The 22,524-nt window shown below is 45.5% G+C and overlaps 1 protein-coding gene across 3 annotated transcripts in view; it reads left to right on the plus strand.

Moving 5' to 3' along the window:
- The window catches only part of LOC148382023 (brain-enriched guanylate kinase-associated protein), a 15,816-nt gene extending 2,497 nt beyond the window's left edge, over window positions 1–13,319 (plus strand). Inside the window, exons 2-9 of one of the 3 annotated variants that reach the window (XM_088362569.1) lie at window positions 512–672; window positions 970–1,007; window positions 1,095–1,343; window positions 8,599–8,760; window positions 9,161–9,227; window positions 9,474–9,581; window positions 9,654–9,734; window positions 10,944–13,319. In XM_088362569.1, coding sequence (XP_088218695.1) covers window positions 616–672; window positions 970–1,007; window positions 1,095–1,343; window positions 8,599–8,760; window positions 9,161–9,227; window positions 9,474–9,581; window positions 9,654–9,734; window positions 10,944–12,350 — 2,169 coding nt within the window. In that variant the 5' untranslated portion in view covers window positions 512–615 and the 3' untranslated portion in view covers window positions 12,351–13,319. Of the gene's footprint in view, window positions 673–969; window positions 1,008–1,094; window positions 1,344–8,598; window positions 8,761–9,160; window positions 9,228–9,473; window positions 9,582–9,653; window positions 9,735–10,943 lie in introns of all 3 variants that reach the window. The other 2 variants (XM_088362570.1, XM_088362568.1) reach the window with 2 other exon arrangements.
- Window positions 13,320–22,524: the final 9,205 nt, after the last annotated feature.

Below are 22,524 nucleotides of genomic sequence, written 5' to 3' on the forward strand. Positions count from 1 at the left end.
CGGTGTGGGGGCTGTGGAGCCAGCGTGTGAGCCTGTTGGCGTTCATCATAGTGTTGCTTGCTTGCAGCAAACTTTCATCTCCTCAGCCTTGTACTTGCCAGTGCACATGTACAAAACATGCCTCGCAGTCGAGCACGACCTCGCTGACACAGTACGTGTCGTGCTCGACTGCTCGACGACACATTATCAGTAGGGTAAAACTAACCTGTCTCACAACGGTCTAATCCCAGCTCACGTTCCCTATTAGTGGGTGAACAATCCTACACGTAGAAACTGATATTTTCAATTCGACTGGATTTTAATAACGCAAAGTGTGTCTACAAAATGGCATTTTTACATTACAATTAAATTAGGGTCCTTGTAACACTTAGCATTATTCTTCCAATAATTGAATCACACTATTTTTGCATTGAAGTGCATTTGCTATTACGTCACTTCAACTTTTTTTTTTGTTTAGCACATCATCCATGTTTTGATCCTCTGCATGATTGTCATCATCGTCTATCTTCAGGTTATGAAACATGACACCCTGCGCCTTGTATACGGACAGAAGGCTGACGTGTGTCGAAAAAAAATAAAGACGCGTTGGGATGATACTGCCTCCAGATTCAACAGATGGAACCACCTGTACCCCTTGGTCTTTTCCCTTCTGCTTCCCTGCACGTCAATGAGGTTGCTGCCCGCCACCTTTGCTTGCTTGCAATATATTGTATCTGCAGTCTGGCTGCAAGGGAGGATTCCACTCTCTCTTGCACCCATTCCTCCCTCCCTCTCCCCCCTCTTGCTGCCTCTCACTCTCCAATCTTACGCCTTTGAGCTGATGAGATGATGGTTCTAACCTTGCATACATATGGCGACAAAGCCCTATTTTTTTGTAGAAGTAAAAACTGGGAAGGGGGGAAGATGAACATAAACATGCGTGTATGTTGCTCCCAGGGCACTCCACCGATGTTGTTATTTTTCTTTTAGGTGTGTAACGATGGCACGAAGCACGTAGACACCATCAGGTAGGCATCCTCTCTCTCCTCATCCTTTCCTTCGTCACACCCACGCCTTCTCCCCGTGCCCTCTTCTTTCCTCCCACTCTTGCACAGTCTTTTCCTCCCTCGCTGCTGTTCTTCCACCTCTTCATCTGCTGCTGCTTCTGCTGCTGCTGCTGCTGCTGTTGTCGGAGCGTCAGCAGAAGCGTCAGCAGCCTGTGGCGGCAGCGGGAAGTGGGGGGTTCTCGCAGCTTCAGGAAAGAGCCGATATACAGAAGGGAGTTTTCTCCAACAATCCCTGTGGGAAGGACGAAGTCGGTTTGATTCGTGCGCCTCCGGGATGAAGCTGTGCGTGAGCACCAGGTAGCGCTTCGCTCTTTTGCAGCTTCAATTTGGAGCAGTTGCGTGTGTGCGGCTGCATCAAAATTAAATGCAGAGCTGCTTAGTTGTTAGTTTGATGTTTGACTCGGTCCCCGAATGCAATACTTGTTTCTAACCTGCATGATGTGTGCATTCACCTGTCGGAATGCTCCGTGCCTCAGTGATAGATCACTCTGCATGATCGCACCGCTCCAGCAACAAGCTTATCGGATGCTCAGTAGAAAATGATCGCATTTACTTCCCTGATGGAGAAGGAAAGCCTCATTGTTGCTTTCATTCATTCTGTCAGGCCATAGTTCACATTTGTTTGTGATTACAGACACCGTTATGACTAGTTCAGACGAGGGCTAATTAAGTTTCCTGTCGTCAATTGTCCTCACCGCTGTGTCTCAGTTTTAATTGGATTGTTGGAGCCCCGTTGAGATAGATGGGGGGGAGTCCGGCGCTTCTTGTCCTTGCTCTCAGCTCAGGTCTTACCTGAACGCCAAACCCCCCCCCCCCCCCCCCCCTTGTGCTTCCATCCACTCCAGCAACCGGCAAGGCTGTACATGATGAAATGCCCTGAAATTCTCTCTCCCTCACACTGTCTGCGCCTCACTTGGCCTTGGGGTTCCTGCCTCAAGGGGCCCTGTGATGGAAAGTGTCATGTCAATTTTGCATGGAGAAGATTTCACTTTGATTAGGGGGGGAGGTTGTGTCAGTGCTGTTTTTTTTTTCAGTCTGACTGATAACGCCAGATTGAACCAAATGTGATTCTGAAAGCAAGTTAGGAGGAAATGGGGGACCCGTCGCCGTGACAACCAAGCACTCCCGTAAAACTGTCAAATAGCGCTTGTGCACGTGTGGTGTTGCATTTTTATGGACTCAATATCCTAATGTGCCCTTTTGGCCGCGGCGTTCTGACCAGGCAGCCTTGAATGAGTGTGCAAGGTCTTTGTGGAGTAGCGTTGACAGCTCCCCCAGGAGTCAATAAGCGGACCTCATCAGCTCGCGTGTGTTGTGATCCTTCTCCTTTGCCCTCCTCCACAGTAGTGGGTCACATTCATCCCTCACGTTGAAGCAATAGGCCAGCATGGAAATGGATTAAACCACAGAGCTGTCCGAGTGGTTCTTAAAGTACCGTATTGGCCCGAATATAAGACGATGTTTTTTGCATTGAAATAAGACTGAAAAAGTGGGTATCGTCTTATATTCGGGGTCTAGACATTATACCCATTTTCACTTGTGCGCAGCGGTAAGTTAAAGGTTGCTGGTATCGACTATGTTGCTGTGATCGCGTGCGTCTTTGACACAAAGTGAGTATATACATTTCATTGTTACTACTGTCCACTGTTGTGCCGTTTGTCCGATCGCGGTTTGCTTCGTGTGCGCGCCGTTTGATTGACAGCTCTGGCGCGCTCCTTTAAGTTTGCCTCGCATCGTAGCCGTTACGCAGCGGCACGGCGACTAACGGTCGCCAGCAAATGCATTTTGTTGTCTCGATCGATGACTTATGTTTGGTGGGTTGCCGAGAGTATTTAATTTATGGTTATTTATTATTATTATTTGCCAATAATTCAGTAAATCAATCAAAACTGAACCTCGTCTTCCTTCCTGTGTTCTGACCGACACCCGGGGGTGAAAAGAGCATAACTATCCGAGCCAATAGGGGGTTGGCTCAGTCCTCAGGCTCCCCAACAATAGCGGTTGCAGTTTGCATTATTTTATTGCAATGTTTTTCCTTATTCAGATTTGTTTCAAGACTAGTTAGACTTGACTTTGATGGTTAATGCAGTTATTGCAATTTTTTTGTTTTGTCACAGTAGATTGGTTTATTTACATTTCAAAAACCAGAAGCCATTCATTTACAAATGTGATTGCACTTTAGTTTACATATTTAAATGTTCAGATATTAAAATGTGATAGACAGTTTTTGTATGATTTGAATGAGGCAAAATAACATGCTTTTTCTCTCGAATATATTGTTATAATCATTTGTTTCAGATGTAATTATTTTCTGTATAAAAATTAAATTTGGTGTTCAAAAAGTCTTTTTTTCAAACTTGAGTCTTGAAAAAGAGGGGGTCGTCTTATAGTCGGGGTCATCTTGTATTCGGGCCAATACGGTATTAAGAAGCTAAAGTGGGTTACTTGATGTGTTGTTTGTTTCGAGTCCCCTTCCTTCCCATTTTACATGAATTCCAAATTGAACCACTTTGGCAATTTCGGTGTGCTCTACCAGTAATAGCGCGTGTAATTTCCTGCCCTAAAAATATAAACAAAATGACAAGACAGTCCAGAGTCACCGCCGCAATAGTAAATGAATGCATCTGCTCCTCATCTTTGCCCATGAATTGTGTATGAACTGATGCAAGACTCTCAGCCGCCGCCAGTTGCTTTAAGTGTTTTCGTAAGATTGAGGTCGGTGGATTAGCATTGCAAATGCAGTCTCAGATCTAATAATAGTGTACAATACATGTATAAAATATGCATTTGGGGAATGACTGGTCTGCTTAGATTTGGTGCCTCGATTTCACCTTTTGCTGGGCATTAAACATTAAAGCTGTTAGTTGGTGTGGAACTACTCTTCATTCTGTCAATAGCGGGCAGGGCAGTTCGCTCATTGAAGGAGTGAATGTTTTCAATGAGGCGGTTGAGTTATGCACATTATGCATTGGCGCAGGTCTGCTGCTTCACGGTGTGGAGGAAACAGGAAATGGTGCGACGCATAGTTGTCGTCGTGGCTGTCTCCGTGTTTCTTACCTATGTCTCTCCGATGAGTCAGCGTCCCCCCCCCCGCCCCAGGTCGCCCTCACTCCAATGCTGAGCTTTGTGCCATGGCGAGGGATTTTGCCCGCGTAGACTCTTGTTTCCACAATCTATGGGAAACGTGGCGGTTTCTTTTCTTTAATTCAAAAGTCCATCGTACTTTGAGATTTGAGCTGTTGCAGTATATTGTTTCTTCATGTATTCTCCAGTCACCCAAATGAATTACATTTTTGTCAGATAAGACTTCTTAACTGCCACCCTACCACCATAGCCCACATATAAAAAACAAAGGGGAGCTCCTACAACCACTTCCCGCTTTTCTTTCTATCCCCAACTTTCATGTCATCATCGTCCTCCTCCTCCGCTCCCGCCTCCCTTCCCTGCTTTGCTTTTCAACGCTCAGAAAATCCTCTCAAAAGCGAGCGAAGCGTGAGTGGGCGACTTGGCAGCATCGTATGAGCATGGTACCGTCCGCAGAAGTGAGGAGGCTCAATTAAAGTCGACCGAGGGAGAACGAGGAAGAGAGCGAGGGAGGGCGAGCGCTAGGGAGCGACCGATGTGGCCTGAGATGTCCCCCCCCCACTCCCCCGCTTATGGTGCTGCGTTATTCCTTTTCCCGGGAGAGGGTGTGTGTGTTTAGATGCCGCAGTGTACAAACAAGGCATGCAGGTATCTGCTTTGAATCAAATATGGTAACATGCATACCAACGGATCAGCCTCCAAATAGCTCCAAACCGGCAGGGCCATCTCACCCCACCGTAGGCACGTATCCTGTGCTGGTGTGTGATGACTCAGAGGGGAGCAGCTCCAGAGAAGCCGCCGGTGTTTGTGTGAGATGGGTGGGGGAGGCCTGTCACCAGCTGTCGCCATGCCGACTCAGCCTGATGTGGAAATCACCCACCGGCAATCAGGTGATGAGCACATTTGCTTTTGGCATCTTGTTTTGTGTTGTTATCGAAGGTCTCGCTAAGGAGACCTGGAGGCACATTTGCCCCTTCTGAGTCACATCGTCTGGGCTCAAACTGAGACTGACCTGCAGCGGTCGTCTGTGGGCTGACGTTGGCGTCTCTCCTACGCGCGTCATCCAGACGTGGTTGCAGGGTGGGGCTCCCCCAAATAGAAGGCCGTGTCAAAGTCATTTTGTTTCATCATGTGGAGGAAACGGTGCTACATATGACTTAAACCCTAACTACTGTTCATTCAAAATGATGATTGATTTTGGCCATTAATCCGGATTATGGATTGATTGATTAATGTGTGTTTGTTTTGTTTGGCAGGCAGAACAATCAGTAACTCTTCAGGCCAGACTTAGGCGGTCTCCTTTGGGACACTAACACGTCAGCTCCTTGTGGGTCCCCCCCCTATGAACACATGACAGGCAAGGAACACAGGCAAACCATGAAAAAGATATACATTGGCAAAACCGCCTTAAAAGTCCCCCGAAATGGCGGCAAACACCTGAAAAAGAGGTAAGAGCAAACGCAATGGAGTCGCACCGTCTTTGCCACCTGTCCTCATTTTCATTTGTTTGTCCACTCATCCACCCACAAGGTGTCTCCTCTCACCATTCAAGCATCCTCTGCCAAAGCGGGAGTCACGTTGCCTCGTCATCTTCACGCTAGAGTGAGAGCAATCGTTAGATCTGACTCAGCTCCCGCTCGCGGCCTCGGTCACTAATGGGACATTCGACGTCCCTCGAGCAACTCTATGCAAATTCACGAAAACAACAAACACCTGCCTGGAGCGTTATAAGTAATCCCCTACTATTTAAATCTCCAAAAAGCAATAATATTAATGAGGTTTTTTTTTTTTTTTTAGGAGTATAAACATTTGGTGTAAAGCTGTGCTGGAAGCAAGATATTTAATTGTGTCAGAGTAAATACAACAGAGCCATCTAAACTAGGTTTCTCAGCTACTGGCTTGGATTCCGTTTGAATTAAAGCACCTTATATAACAGCGCCGAGCTCTCTTGAGGCACTTTTTCATTCAGGACAGCCAAAGTCTACAGTCCTATTAATGCATAAATGCAGATAAATCCCCCGCAGGCGAGTTAGCTAACAACACCCCTTTGACTGGAGTCTACCTCGACTCATTGTGCTCTCCAGAGAAATAAATAACAGAGATGTTGGGGAGGGCCGGAGGGCTCGGAAATTGAGAGACCGTGTAGCGTTGCGGGGACACACATCAATGGACGGACGCAGATGGGGAGGAGGAGCTTAGCCCGGCATTGTTCCTATCCTGTGCGAGTGTTCATACTATCGACCAAGTGGTTTTGATTGAGTATTATTGACAAGTCGGGGCAAGATAGTTGTGACTTTTAGCAGGATGTGTTATCGCTGGAAAATGAAACTAGCAGAGATGGGATCTCGAGTCACTGTGACTTGGACTCGAGTCGACTCGAGTCGCTGTTTTGATGACTTGTGACTTGACTTGAAAAAAAATGAAAAAACTCGAGACTCAACTTGGACTCGGGACTTGACTTGACTTGAGACACGATGACTTGAATGACTTTAGTGTTATTTAGTTTATGTTTTCAGTTTGAATATAAAATTAATAATACATTATACAATAATACAAAAATAATATCGATAACACGGTAGGAGCGCAGGCTGAGAATGCCGTTGTCATGATTGGATCACTACCGTGTCAATCAATCAGTCGTGCCCTCTCTACCTACCGAACGTGTTTATTGGAGAATCACGTCCCTTTATATCAGACATGCGCAAACATGTCAGCGGGAGCGGTCCCGCGAGTCATCACCTTCGGCTATCGCAATTACTTTTATGACGGCAAAAGACGGACAGCACTGTGCGAGATATGCAACAAAAACATTTCTTCTTTCAGATTTTTTTCTGATTATTTTTTCATATTTGCAACTCAAATGTGTCAGACACTGTCGGCAGACGTTCATTTGCTTAGATTGAGCTGTCAATAAATCATTGTATGAGGTAATTTCTTTTTTGTTTGATTCCATGATGTATTTTACTGAATATCAGTAATTACAGTGCAAATCCAAATTATTGTCATATTTTTTAAACAGGTTAGACCAGTGGTTCTTAACCTTGTTGGAGGTACCGAACCCCACTAGTTTCATATCCGCCTTCACCGAACCCCTCGTTAGTGAAAAATTATTTTTTTTAAATTCAAGACATAGATGGTTTTTACTAATGCACAAAATGAGCTGTGCATAAACATCACCTTGTTCAAAGAACAAAACCAACACAATGCATGAACTCGCAACAAATTACATACTGGCAAATCAGAAGCTACACGATAAAACAGGTTTGTTCGGACCTCCTCAGTGGGGGCTCTGTCGAACCCCTGAGACCGACTCGCCGAACCCCTAGGGTTCGATCGAACCCAGGTTAAGAACCACTGGGTTAGACACATTGGACAATGATGGTTACTTAAAGTTACTGATATCTTGTCTTTTCACTACTAAAATCAGATTCTGCGAGTAAAATTGGAATAATAAGGTGACTTGACTTAGACTTGACTTGACCTATTTAAGGACTTGACTTGGACTTGACTTGACCTATTTAAGGACTTGACTTGACTTGACTTGCCCAAGAAAAAAATGACTTGGGACTTACTTGAGACTTGAAGGTTAAGACTTGAGACTTACTTGAGACTTGCACATGTGTGAATTGGTCCCATCTCTGGAAGCTAGTAGGAAGGAGTCTTACCTCAGGAACACCATGCACACTGATATAGCATCGGTCGATAGGGAAGGGGACGTCTCGGCGAAATTTAGTGAGTCAACGCGCTGCGGTTTAAATGCACCAGTAGAATTTGTGGCTGGGGAGCTGCGCTTGTCTTCTGCAAATCGTTGCAGCCATAGCATCCAGCAACACATTCCAATCCGAACACAAAAGACATTCTGCAATCTGGCCAACATGAATATTAATGAGATGACGCTTCCAGTCGGTGACCCGCCGGCACTGAAAAGAAGCCTCTCCATTTCGAGCCTTTGTTACCTGATATGGTTATTAGGGAGAAAAAGAGGCAGGAGAGTGAAAAGAGCACACCAGCACATCTCTATTCGTTTGGTTATCTGGACTGCAGATAGCGTCATTAGCTTTCTTCCTCCATCTGTCCGTCAATACCGGCTCCATTAAGCCTGGCCGCCTGCGCTCGGATCCACGGCGGCGGCCCACATTTCCTCCTTTGCCACTTTCACTTGGCCTTTCATTAGAGGGAGGCGGCGCTGACTGTAAAAAAATCTTCATCACAGTGTGCGAGGAAATACATTCTGTTCCCAACATCCCCGGCTTTCACATTCCATTCATGTGATGTATTAAAGAGTTTACAATTCATATCTTGACACACTGATATTGATGATTGGGTTCCTCTCGATCCGGATTTGAATTCCAAGAATGGGAAACTCTTCTCATTATGTGTCTGCTTGTACCACCACCTCGCTCATCACAACCGCATGGCTGTCAATCACGTTAGTCAAAATCGAATAACTTCATCTATGTGTGTGCAGCTCATTGCTGGAGCAGAAGGAAGACCTGCGGAAGCGACTCTCCTACACCACGCACAAGCTGGAGCTGCTGCAGAACGAGTTTGACGCCACGCGTCAGTACCTGGAGACTGAGCTGCGGCGAGCTCAGGAAGAGCTGGACAAGTTCACCGATAAACTGCGTCGGTGAGAACATACTGACTGGAAGACATTAATGTATATATGTCGTATGTATCTAATAATATAAGAGCGTATGGATGCTGCAGCGGTTCAAAAAAGATGAAAGAGGATAAAAATAGCTCAAACGCGGGGTTCGGCTTTCCTCCAGTTTATTTTTGTCTCCACTTTTGCTACAGTAGGCAGCTCATGCCCGAGTGTATGGATAAAAATTGTTTTCCAAACCAGTCACGTGTCTTGCTCTTGTCTGTAATCTCAAACTCTACCGGGTGAAGCAAATATAGACTCTAACTTAATATGCACATTCATTCTCAAGATATCAAATAAAAATTTGCGCTGCACGTTTCAAGCCAGTTTATGTTTACCATGTATAAACAAAGTTTTGTACTTTATTGCCTGTGTGCTTTAGGATCCAAAGCAGCTACTCTGCCCTGCAGAGGATCAACCAAGATCTGGAAGAGAAGATTCACAGAGATGTAAGTGCCCGCTGTTGCCATGAAGAAAAAAAGCCCTTGGTGGGTTTGAGATTCAAATGCCCTGTTGTTGGTAGCAGTGACATTAATTATGGCTAATTAAAATTGGCTGTCCTCCTCCAAACTGTAGCATGAGAAAGTGGCTCCATTGTTCCTCCGTACAACACACCTGGTCTCATTGGCCAGACTAGAAAAGATGTAATTATATGTATACTTCATCCTCCCTCGTATGACTTCTTGCTTTGTCAGTCTCAGCACCACGACGATGAGAAGCGAGCGCTGAGCCGAGAGATCATCGTGCTCAACAACCACCTGATGGAGGCCAAGCTCACCATCGACAAGCTTCAGGGGGACAATGTGAGGAGACGCCTTTTGGATTTTGCCGTGGCGTGAAGGTTTAATCATGTCCTCTTGATTTGTGCTTCGCAGGATGTCTACAGGAAGGATTGTAACTTGGCTGCTCAGCTTCTGCAATGCAACAAGTCCCTTTACAGGGCCCAGCTCTCCGAGGTGAGCAAAAAATAGAAGACCATCACAGCCTGAATTTTGCTCTTTTTTTAATAGTCTTTTCCCTTTGTTTGATCCCAGGATATAATTTATAAATATAAAATAAACATCAGAACACTAAAGTACCTTTTAGGCTGTCAAACAGCACATTGCAGCCCGATAGTTCAATTTGTACTCGCCAACGTGGTTATTGATGTGGTCTGGTCGGACGCCACTTTGTGACAAGCAGACGGGACATTATAGAATGTCCCTGACTGGAAATGGATTGCGCAGGACCAATATGCACTCAAATACGTATAGAGAAAAAGTTGCTTACATAAGTCAAAGTCAAAGTCAGCTTTATTGTCAATTTCTCCACATGCCAAAGACACACAAAGAAACCGAAATTTCGTTCCCCCCTATCCCACGGTGACAAGACATGGCTCACAACAGACAAACAAGTAAACAAGTATAACAAAAGCGTGCTGAATAAATAATGAATAAATAACACAACAAATAAATAAATAAAAAAGAGGAGCAAAAAAAAAGGAGCAAGTGCGCGTACAGCAGACATTCCCGAAAATAGCGCAACAGTGCCGCACGCTACGCAGAAGGGGGTAGCGAGTTCAGGGCCCTAACAGCCTGGAGAAAGAAGCTGTTGGCGAGTCTGGTGGTGCGGGAGCGCAGGCTCCTGTACCTCTTCCCAGAGGGCAGAAGGTCAAACAAAGAGTGAGCCGGGTGGGTGAGTGCGGGTCAGAGGCTGTCCGTGCACATGTGGACTGCTGGGAGCGGGCTGACTGATAAATTATGCGGTGTTGTGAATAAGACTTGGGCCCATGGTTGCCTTTAGCAACACTTTCTGCAAAACAAGAATGGAAAGGCCACCCGGTGATTGTATTCTGCTTCAAAAATACATCAAACTGAATAGAATGTCCAACAGTGCTGTTTAGTTGCAGTAATAATTGCATGCATTTTACGTTATAATCAGCCTTTCATTGCCAATCACAACTAACTGGCTTGCTGTTGATGTGCTGCATTTGCTTTTTGCCATGGAGAGAAGCAGATAGCAAGTTTGTGTGTTTTGTTTTGATAGAGCAGCAATTTTTTAATTTTTTTCTTTTTTTAATAACCAAGAAGCGTTAACATGGATTCACGGACCCAATCCAGCCGAACAAATCTGTGTAAAGTTTGCTTGTAATCTTTTGATGACCTGGGCGTGTGTTTTCGCTCCAGCTCCCGACTGACTTTCAGGAGCGACTGACTATGCACATGGAAGAGCCTCCACTCTGCCGCACGTACTCGGATTCCATGTCGGCCTCGCTCATTGGGCAGGTGCTGGAGAAGCCCGACGAGGTGTGTAGCAGCAGCCAGGCCTCGCGCTCAGCTAGCCCTCGCACGCCGGACCACGCTTTCGTCCTGGAGCCGTTGGGCCAAGGGGAGCGGCTCGGTTTGCGTGCGGCCTACAAGTCCGACCTGTACAGCAGCGACACCGCCCTTTACTGCCCAGACGACCGGCACCGGGAGCGCAGGCCGAGCATGGACCTTCACGGTCAGAGAAAGCTCCTCTTTGAACCGCAGAATTCCACTGACAGCAACCCAGAGGAGTGCTCAGTGGGCTTGAGAGCTGCTTTCACCCAGGAGCACTTTGCTGAGTTCCCCCCTTTGGGGGCGGGCTCTAGTCCCTACTCCAGCTTCAGTGGAGGGGGCTCGGAAGACAAAGCCAACGGCCCTCTGAGCAGTGCCGCTTCCTCGCCGCACCATCGCACCCTCTACATGGACTGGAGGGATTCCGGGGACTACGAGAGGAAGAGCGACTCGTCCTGGGAGAGGGATAGTCCCGGAGGGTTTGGTAACAATCATCCCTTCCAGCAGACGGAGATGATCCACCAGCAGAACAGCAGCTCGCCCGTGTACAGCCGCACCATGTCCTCCTGTTTCAGCGAGCCCTACGAGCCCCTTCCTCCGTCGTCCTCCCCGAGCGTCGCCTACGGAGACAGCCGCCGAGGAAGCACACTGGCCCCCGAGGAGGAGGAGCTGATCGGAAGATGGCGGCAGCTCAGCGCCGAAGACTTGAGCTCGCACTCCTACCGCAGTCCCGGTCGGGCTTCCCCGTACAGCTTCTCCGAGCAGCACTTCTCCGTGAGGCCGGCCAAGATCCGCCTGGGCCCGCTCTACAGCAGCTTCCAGGAAGGCGCCGACTACTACCACCAGCAGGGAGCAGGCGGCGTGCAGGATCCAATGTGGGTTGCCGCCAGTCCCGAGTGCAGCCCGGTGCTCCGCCAGGCTCACAGCCAAGCCCACCTGTACGAGGACAGCAAAGGCTCTGAGCACAGCCTCTACCACTCGGCCGACTCCAAAGACGTGGAGGGCAACGAAGCATCTGGAGGTCAAAGTGTGGATTACGAGGACCAAAGCCCCAACAGCTCCACCGAATCCCTCCACCGCCGATCCTTGGAGATGACGGCGGACCTTCAGCACTACCAAGCGGAGATGCACAACCTGTCTGCCCAGGTGAGCCCGTCGTTGCCACCACCAGCCCCACCACCTCCGCCGCTGTACCACCAAAAATTCGGCTCTCTAGGACTTTCCCGCAAAGACAGCCTGACCAAGGCGCAGTTGTACGGAACGCTCCTCAACTGAAGAACCTTGCACAAACGGGAATAAAAGCCACAGAAGTGTATGTGTTGACCAGTAAGGACAGGAAAGTGATACATTTGTAAGAACGTGTGCAGCGGTACCTTGACTTACAAGAGTTTATGGAGCTTAGTCAATTTTCACAAATTTCAATTGTAGCACGTGAAGCGCGATAGAAAGGAGAGAGAGAGGCACCAATGCACTTTCAGTCATTTATTATTGAACAGGACAAATAGTCCAAATTAAAAATCTCACAAGGAGCATGGAGGAGACTTGACTAACTGCTTCGTACTTAGCCACCCCAACTTAAGTCAAAGCTCTTGACATCACTGACTCGGCCACAATTCATAAAATCAACTTACTTTACATTCGCTTATGTTTTTTTTAAATATATTTTACACTACAGTACCATTTTTCGTCATTAAAAACACACACACAAAAATCTAGTTTTGCCGGATGGTGACGGAATTGTTCAAACACTTGTAAATCAAGGTATCACGTATGTATTTATTTTATATTTCTAAGTGGGAAATAGATATTTTTTGTATGTAGCTAATCAAATGACACATTTTACTAAACCTGGAACTTGTACATTTAAAAACAGCAAATAATATATTGGGAAAAAAACACAGACCCTTAACTTGATGACTGTATAAACAACACTGATCTTATGTGGCTAATTAAAAGCAAATTGGGTTTGTTCTTTTGATTGAATTTGACAGTATTGATTGTTGTTTTGTATTGTTCTCGCTGGAATGTTTTGACACGTGAACATCTGTCGGCAGTTTGTATTAATTCTTCTCTTCGTATCCTGAAAAAAATCCTGCAATGCCCCCCCCTTCCCTTTCTACCTCAGATTCGGACGGCCACACTCTCATCAAAACAATAGAACCTAACCTTTGTCCTTTTATTAATAATGCATGATTATATCTTTTTGGGTTGTTTTGTTGACTCAATAAAAGCAAAAAGTATGCAGACGATTCTCGATTGTTTAGACTTTGGCGATAGGTTGTATGTCGGCTATGAGCTACAATATGGCAGTGGCACACTATAATGTCTGGGTGTCCCAATACATTTGTCTACATGATGAATGTAAGAAAACTACCACTTTTGTGTTGCAGTTCATCCTCCCATTTATCATCCCCCTCCATCCCATTGTTCTGCTTCTGCCTACACAGCACACAGAGGACAAAGTACATACATGGTAACCTTCTTCACCTCTTTTATTGTTCCACTGTAAAAAAAACAGTCTGTAAAGCATGTGTGCATTTGTCAGGTTAAACAGTAGATTGCATTCATCACGTTGCAATGAGGAAGCATGATGGAGTAAATGTGACAACTTTGAAAGGTCAGTCAATTTATTAATTCCTCTCCATTATTTGACTGTGAGGCATCGTCAAATGAGTGAGTAGTTTTTACTGCATTGCCTTTTTTTTTTTCATGCAAATTATCCAAGTGAGGGTCCATTTTGAAATATGAAGAGAGGCCAAAATTTTTAAGTTATTTTCAACATTTTACAACCGAGCATTTTGAGTCATAAACCATTAACTTGAACTTGGTTGGTTCAGTATTGGTGAGTTCATGCTTGTCTCCACAAAATCCAATCAATCCTCAAGTCCAACCATGCTGCTGTTCACGTCCCACAGCTTCTTTGCCACTTCTGTCCGTCGCCTTCGCGAGCAGCTCCTCTTCCTTGCAGTTAGCGAAGCACTTCCAGCTCAGTGGCCTAGTGGTAGAGTATCCGCGCTGAGACTGGAAGGTTGTGGGTTCAAACCCCAGCCGGGTCATACCAAAGACTATAAAAATGGGATCCATTGCCTCCCTGCTTGGCACTCAGCATCAAAGGTTGGAATTGGGGTGTTAGATCACCAACTGATTCCCGAGCGCGGCACTTTAACTTCCCCGACACCCCTTCCACCTCCGGCGAACAAGCCAGACAGAGAGGCGTCTGCACACCCTCCAGCGTACTCTTGAAGAATAGCAGCGACGCCAGGTCAAAGAGTGGCTTCGCCAGCAGGGGAATGTGAACGTGCCTGCCCAGCCCGGTCCTCACGATGCAGGTGTTGTGCCAAAGTAGGTTCCCCCGCGAAGATTTGTTTCCCCTGCCGCGGGAACGCGCACCCCTTGTTTGGAAAGCGGTGGGAAGCGATAAACCGATGCCGCCTCACATTTAGGAGGGTGCGGGTTCGATTCCACCTCTGGCCCTCCCTGTGTGGAGTTTGCATGTTCTCCCCGTGTCCGCGTAGGTTTTCTTGGGGCACTCCGGTTTCCTTCCACATCCCCAAAACATGCTTGGTAGGTGTTAGGGTTTTCCAGGTTATCTTTATCATAGGATTATGTTGGAATGCAACAGGTAATAAATACCTTACCTTGTCCTCCTTATCACAAGGTCGTAAAACATCCCCTGACATGTTTAGAATAGAGGACAAGGGCTTTAGCCAGTTTACCCAAACCCCCACTCTGTTTCTCTTAATAAATATCCCCTCGGAGGAACGAGGGTTCAGACTTCATTCTGGAGCGAGTGAACTCTCCACCTGCAGGTGTCCAAAAGGACTTACTTGTCTCCCGTGTGGTTCTTGCAAAATAAGTTGGAGTGAACAAATCTCTAACAGTAGGCCAATTGAGCACTCCAAATTGCCCCTGGGTGTGAGTGTGTGTGCGGTTGTTCGTCTCTGTGTGCCCTGCGATTGGCTGACAACCAGTTCAGGGTGTCCCCTGCCTACTGCCCGATGGCGGCTGGGATAGGCTCCAGCATGCCCGCGACCCCTGTGGGGACAAGCTGGTACAGAAGATGGATGGATGAATTGATTTGAATGAATGATTGATGTGTGTATGTGTGTGTGTTTAATTAATGAAGTGCACTTCGATTTACATGTTTGAAAAGCTAAACCAGTGGTTCTTAACCCTAGGGGTTCGGTGAGTTGGCTTCAGGGGTTCGTCAGAGCTGGTATGTCCGCCCCCTGTCCGGCCCCGCCCCGCCCCTGACCCCCCCCGGATGTCCGAACACACCGGTAGCACCCCCCCGGCAGCGGATGGCCGAACACACCGGTAGTAGTGGATCTATGTGCAAGAATGGTTTACAGGAAGGACACTTGGAGATAAAACCGGTAGAGGTGCCAGAGGAAAAGCCGCAGGAGGAAAACCGACCAAGAACCCGGCCAAAGGTGATCGCCAAGGCCGAAAGACGGGATGGAAGACAACAGCCCCCACACACACCGAATCGCCCATAATCAGCACCCACCACCACGGAACCAGCTCTCACCGAACCACCACCCACTCCCATGGAATCAAAATCTCCTGCGAACTTGCCACACCCCCTGACTCATCACCCATCAAACTCGGCCCACACTGGCATGTGCAACTGAATATAAGCTGACCAAAGAACCTTGAACGTTGCCTTTTCTGAATGGAGACTTTCTGCTCTTGAGCATGGTCGCACGAAAGGCCCAGCGCTGTATTGTACTTTCCTGAAAACAGAGCTTTCTTAACAAGAATTGTGATTGAACTCAACCAACCTGTGTAAGTCTTAATTTTGTTTCGGTGTCTTAGCCTTTTCCTAAAACTGAAGAAATAAAACGAGCATGCGGTGAGTAAATTGGATAACAGGTGATTGGCTATGGGTTTTGCCGTGAGGTGCGGATAGCGCGGTTCCCAAATTGTGGACCAAAAATCCAACAAATGGTGACCCCGACGTGATTTCACCAGAAGGGAAAGTGCATGCTCCAGGAAGGATTCTTCCTTCTCCGCTCTTGCTCAACGATATTGCAGTCCGATCGGCACAAAAGGTAAGGGGGAACCTTTTTTTTTTCAATAAAATCTCCCAGTTCAGCGATATTGTGGAGTGAAAGCAGAGTAAAATTAAAAATTAATAATTTTAGGTCTGTGTTCAGGAATGGTGGTTGTATATACATTTATGATTGTATGGATGATTTCTCTTTGGAAAGAGAAAGGTGGTGAGGACTTTGTCTGATCAGCGAAGGGCGCTCATACCGCTGGAACTTGTGGGATGCCAGTGACTAACATATGGGCACCAGAGTGGCTTCAATCGTAGACACTTAGGGACTTATACTGTTGCCTAAGGTCGGGGTCGATTGGATCGGCCAGGCCACCAAAAGGGTCAGGTACTTGTGGAACTTGTGGGATGCCAATGGCTAGCATATGGGCACCGGAGTGGCCTCAATAGTAGACGCTTAGGGACTTTGTACTGTTGCCTAAGGTCAGGGTCGATTAGATCGGCCAGGCCACCAATACGAGTCAGGGACTCGTGACAAAAAAAAAAGGTGAAGGCATCGCTGATATAGCAGAACGGATGCCTGGCGACCTCAATAGTGCGACCTTAGTGACTTATATTGTTGTCTAGGGCGAAGGGTAACTGGGTTAACCAGGTCGCAACATAATTGTTGAAGTGTGTCTATATTGATATTGTGTGGAAAGCAGGCTTGGCTGTCAGATGAGACAGCGACGCAGCTGGATAAGTGAGTGATTAGTTGTGGTGCTGCTGTTCATGGGGTGGAAGTGATGATTTGTGGTTCATGAAGAACAATTAGTTGATTTGTATAAAATTGTTGATTTTTTTAATTTGGCATGTGAGTTGGAGTCAGAAAAACAAGAATTTGATAAAGAATGTATATATATAATTAGCATGAAGGTTGTATCCCATTGTGAGGTGGGGTTAAATTGTAACCATTTTTGTTTTCAAAAGGGTGCGGATCTAAAGTTTGGGCCAAACAGTCAGGAGGGCACAAATGCATTTTTGGACAGAGGTGGGGGGTTGTGTGACGTGGTGGTGGCGAGGCTCTCCGCACTTCAGCTGCCCCCCCCCACACACACACACTTGTCATCGGCTGGGAAGATTGTCATGTCTATGTTGTGGGCCCGTGTGTTATCTATGTTTGTCATTGTGTACCAGTTCATTATAAATGATGAAATTGGGCTAAAATGGTGCACGAAAACGGTGTGATAGACAATGGTTTATCAGATTTGCATTGTTAAATGTAAAAATTGGAAATTATAGAATAATCTGAGGGTTGTGGGCAGAAACTGGTCCAACGAGGAGAGTGCCCAGCCCTCATAAAAAATGTGAGAGCAAGAGAGAACATACATTGTAGAATTGGATAAAATTAAATTGTGATTGCAAATGTTACATTTAGGAGGAATTATTGATCGATTAGGACATTAGACTATACAAGTTGGTTACATGTAAGAATACGTCAAAGATTTGAATCACTTAGAGTTAAAAACAACAAATAAAAACGACATTGCAAGGGGGCACTTTTTATTAAAAGAACACCAAGTAAAGTATTAAGTAGGAGGCATTTGGGATTGGGATTAAATTAAGGATAAAACTAGGTCAATGATTAGAAATCAATGGTGATCTACACAAAAAAACCTAAAATTTTAATGAGGAAATATTTGGAGTACTGTGTTGGTCTACATATGTCATGGTCCTAGTTTATTTGGTTTTCATTGTAGTTTGGGTTTATTTTGTTTATTGTTAGGTTTTCCTATATTTAACAGTTTATCTCGGTGCAGTAAGGATATAGCAATTTTGAAAGACTTAAAATTAAAAGCAAAATTACATTTTAATTCTGACATATGCCAGCTAACATGAGGATGGCAAATAAATAAATGAATAAATACTAGATCAAATGTGGCATGTGTTTTAAATTGAGCGATAAGACATTCACTTTCAAGCACTATCCTTTAGCGCTGCTGACAATAATAACTTATGAGATGTTAAATCAAGGAGGAGTGTCATATTTGGAACACAGGCATTGTATAACCTATAGATTGAACAATAACATTTGCCGCATATACCGTATTTTCCGGACTATAAGTCGCTCCGGAGTAAAAGTCGCACCAGCCATAAAATGCCCCAAAAAGTGAAAAAAAACATATATAAGTCGCTCCGGAGTATAAGTCGCATTTTGGGGCAATATATTTGACAAAATCGCACACCATGAACGAGCAACAACAGGCTAAACGATAGCAACAACAGGCTAAACGATAGGTATGCTAATGTGACAAACACAAACAAAGAGCTGAGAACGGGCCTGACGTAACATGTAGAGTGATTAAGGACAACTATTACATGAATAACATGTTTATAAAACCATCGGTGTCACTCCAATTCATTAAATAGCAACAACAGGCTAAACGATGGGTATGCTAACGTGATAAACACAAATAAAGAGCTGAGAACGGGCCTGACGTAACATATAGAGTGATTAAGGACAACTATTACATGAATAACATGTTTATAAAACCATCGGTGTCACTCCAATTCATTAAATAGCAACAACAGTAGTAGTTTTGTGAAATTTGTGTCCCAGTGTGTTCTGCCCTAGCGCGTGGCACAATTCCTGAACTGAGTCCTCTTACTCCACTGGCTGTCTCAAAATCAACAGAGGACTGTCCCTGGTCATGAGACACCTTTGACCTTTGGGAGAACAACAGGAACTATTATCATGCTTGAAGGGGGCAAGCAGGGCTCTTCACAGGACAAGAACCATACAGTTGGTGGAATACACACAGTTGTAGATTAAAAAAAAATGGACTGAAAGAACAAAGACATAGACAAGACGAATTGGGAACAGGTGGATAACTTATGAACGTTAAAGTTTGAATAACACATTATTCACGTGATTCATTTATAGGATAAAAAATGGAAGGGATTGATAAATTGAACAAATTTAAGATGACTGCAGGAGTATTACCGTATTTGCCGGTGTATTGGTCGACCTTTTTCGATCCAAAATCGACCGAAAAAAATCGACCTCGACTTATACACCGAGTCATAAAATTTAACTTCGTATTCATCGCTTCAAATGTGATGGTAGCCAAGGCCGTTTCTCATACATCTCATTGTGCGTTGGCACTTAGAAAATTTGAACCGGGCGGCGTGCGCAAGTGCGCGGCCCGCTGGAAGTCGAATGAGGCTCCGCGATTTCATCCGCGGTGCTTATAAAGTGCCGATCCGCTCGGCGGGCGCTATTTTCGGCCACTTGGCGCGTGTGCACGGCCTTCTGGATGTGCCGGGCGGCGTGCGCGAGCTCGCCGGCCGCTTGAAGTCGAATGAGGCTCCGCGATCTCCTCCGCGGTGCTTATAAACAGCCGATCCGCTCGGCGGGAGCTATTTTCGGCCACTTGGCGCGTGTGCACGGCCTCCCGGATGTGCTGGGCGGCGTGCGCGAGCTCGCCGGCCGCTGGAAGTCGAATGAGGCTCCGTGATCTCCTCCGCGGTGCTTATAAACAGCCGATCCGCTCGGCGGTAGCTATTTTCGGCCACTTGGCGTTTGCGCACAGCCTCCCGGATGTGCCAGGCGGCGTGCGCGAGCTCGCCGGCCGCTGGAAGTCGAATGAGGCTCCGCGATCTCCTCCCGGTGCTTATAAAGAGCCGATCCGCTCGGCGGGAGCTATTTCCGGCCACTTGGCGCGTGCCCACGGCCTTCCGGTGGTGCCAGGCGGTGTGCGCGAGTGCGCTGGCCGCTGGAAGTCGAATGAGGCTCCGCGATCTCCTCCGCGGTGCTTATAAAGTGCCGATCCGCTCGGCTTGGAGCTATTTCCGGCCTCCGGGTGGTGCCGGGTGGCGTGCGCGAGCTCGCCGGCCGCTGGAAGTCGAATGAGGCTCCGCGATCTCCTCCGCGGTGCTTATAAACAGCCGATCCGCTCGGCTGGAGCTATTTCCGGCCACTGCGCATGCGCACGGCCTCCCGGAATTTGAACACATTTCGGCAATAAATTTCAAATATTTCTTCATTGAATTTTGAAGTTTAATATAATGCAACAATTGAGCTCGACTTAGGATATATCATAAAATCGTAAATTTCTGTCGAATTTTAGGGGGTCGACTTATACACCGAGTCGACTTATACACCGGCAAATACGGTATGTCAAAAACAAATAGATTCAACAAATTTTTCTTTCCCTATAAAATGGTGGCGTTTGGATTTGAAGGACATAGTTGCTTCGAAGGAGGAAAAGCATGATTTAAAATACGTGATGGATCAATGATTAAATGTTAGTAAAACAACAGATTGAATAAATTACGATGACTATGCTTTGAAAAGGCAATCCCTCATACCAGGGGTGTCAAACTTTTTTTTTCACGGGCCGCATTGTAGTCATAGCTTCTTTCGGAGGGCCGTTATGACTGTCATCCCAAATAAATGTATGAGCACCTCATTATATACAGTAAAAGCTACAAAACAAACTGACAAGTAACTCGTTTTCAAATCAGACGAGTAAAAATATTTAAAAATAAAATATTAAAAATGAAGACAATTTGCAATTCGAGTAATGACATGAATTTGAAGCACAATTTGCCTTCGCGGGCCACATAAGATGATGTGGCGGGCTGCATCTGGCCCCCGGGCCTTGAGTTTGACACCCGTGCCTTATACAAAGGTAAAGTAGGATTAGAATTTGATAAAACTGATATGGACATTCACATATTCTGTTGGGTTCACAACATTTATCTGAAAAGAATCTCACAGAGGCAGAAGATGTCTTCGATGGCCAGCAACCTCTGCAGAGGGGCGCAAACCAGACACACAGCAAGTGTGGCTGGGATTCGCGCTCTTCCTCCAGTTTGGTCGTGCCTTTTATTGAGGAACAACAATGGGGGGAGTCTACATGAATGCATAGTTTCTTAAACAGCAAGGACATCTCATAATTACATCTCATGACCACAGAACAACAGGGATGCTATTATAGAGAGAGAAGTATGGTCGTCTAATGACTTTAACAAAGTTAAGCAGGAGGGTCTTAGTGCCCCTGAGATGCATACATCCGTGGCGTACTCATGACTTTAGATTAAATAAGACACTTGTCTGCTTTAGCCATATCATAATAGACTCATGATCTGGTCATGACTAGCTAACAAAGGAGTTTATTGTATAACGCGATTCATGACCCCGGTCATGTGCTCCTGAGCCAGCCATATGCTCCCAAGTCCTTATCACGAGGTCAAACTGTCACATACTGTGGAAGATCTTGCACACATAAGTAGATACATAGAATTCAATGATAAAAAGTATATTTTTCCCAACATATTCCATTAGAGTTTAAACTGCTTGCAATACTATTACAAATTAGTTAACACTTGTGATTGATTGATTGATTGATTGATTGATTGATTGATTGATTGATTGATTGATTGATTGATTGAATAACTGAGTGACCGAGTGACAGAATGACCGAGACCAAATGACTGAGTGACTGAATGGGCGATCGTTCGATGTCTGTCTGTCTATATGTACATATCAAAGTCAAAGTCAGCTTTATATATATATATGTATGTATGTATTTCGTTATTTGTTCATGTATTTTTCAGTTTAGTTCAGTTCAGTTTATTTAAAGGAAAGGTCGACATGTAACATCAAAGTTTCATGGACTGGCTTGACTCAGTTCAAGAACTGTTTTACAGCAGGTTCCTATAACATTACATACATTTCAATACAATATATACATTATTGTTAATGGGTGCAAGTTTGGTTTGTTATTAGAAAATATGCATATAGCCCAGGGGTGGGCAAACTTTTTGACTTGCGGGCCGAAGTGGGTTCTAAATTTGAACGGGAGGGCCGAACCAGGAGCAGATGGATGTAGTGTTTGTGTGAAGTAATATAAATGACCTGTAAAGGTCATTGCATAAAAGGTTTTGGCCTTTAGTAGGTAGTAAAGCATGGATATTCAAAAAAAGTTTTTTGAAAACAAATGCATTTATTAACAGCATTTAAAAAGAGAAAATTCACCAAAAAACTGCAATCAGTGATTCTCATAAAATACGACACTGTTATTATGAATAACAGTCTCCATCACTTCAGTGCCTGCAGGTCAGATTAATGAAAGATGTTTATCTTATGAGATCACATCAAACGGCAAACATTACGACCAAATATATCATCTTGAAGAATCGGTGAAAGCATACATCCAAATAAAGTAATCAAAACGGCAACATGGCGAGGGGTATCTGAAAATCAGAGCAGAATTTTAACTCACAAACACCTGGTAACAGAGGTGAGGAAACGGGAAACACTTCCTCAAAGTAAGCCTTAAGAACTTTACAGGTTAAGATTATACTCCCTCTTGTGGCATTTAAAACATTTCTTTACCGCCAGCTTCCAATGATTATGCTCATTGACGATGCCAACCATAAGCCTGTATTCCACCGGGTTGA

The sequence above is a fragment of the Syngnathus floridae genome, chromosome 19 (assembly GCF_059516105.1).
Source record: "Syngnathus floridae isolate MCC-2025c chromosome 19, RoL_Sflo_1.0, whole genome shotgun sequence".
In the NCBI taxonomy this organism is placed as follows: Eukaryota; Metazoa; Chordata; class Actinopteri; order Syngnathiformes; family Syngnathidae; genus Syngnathus; species Syngnathus floridae.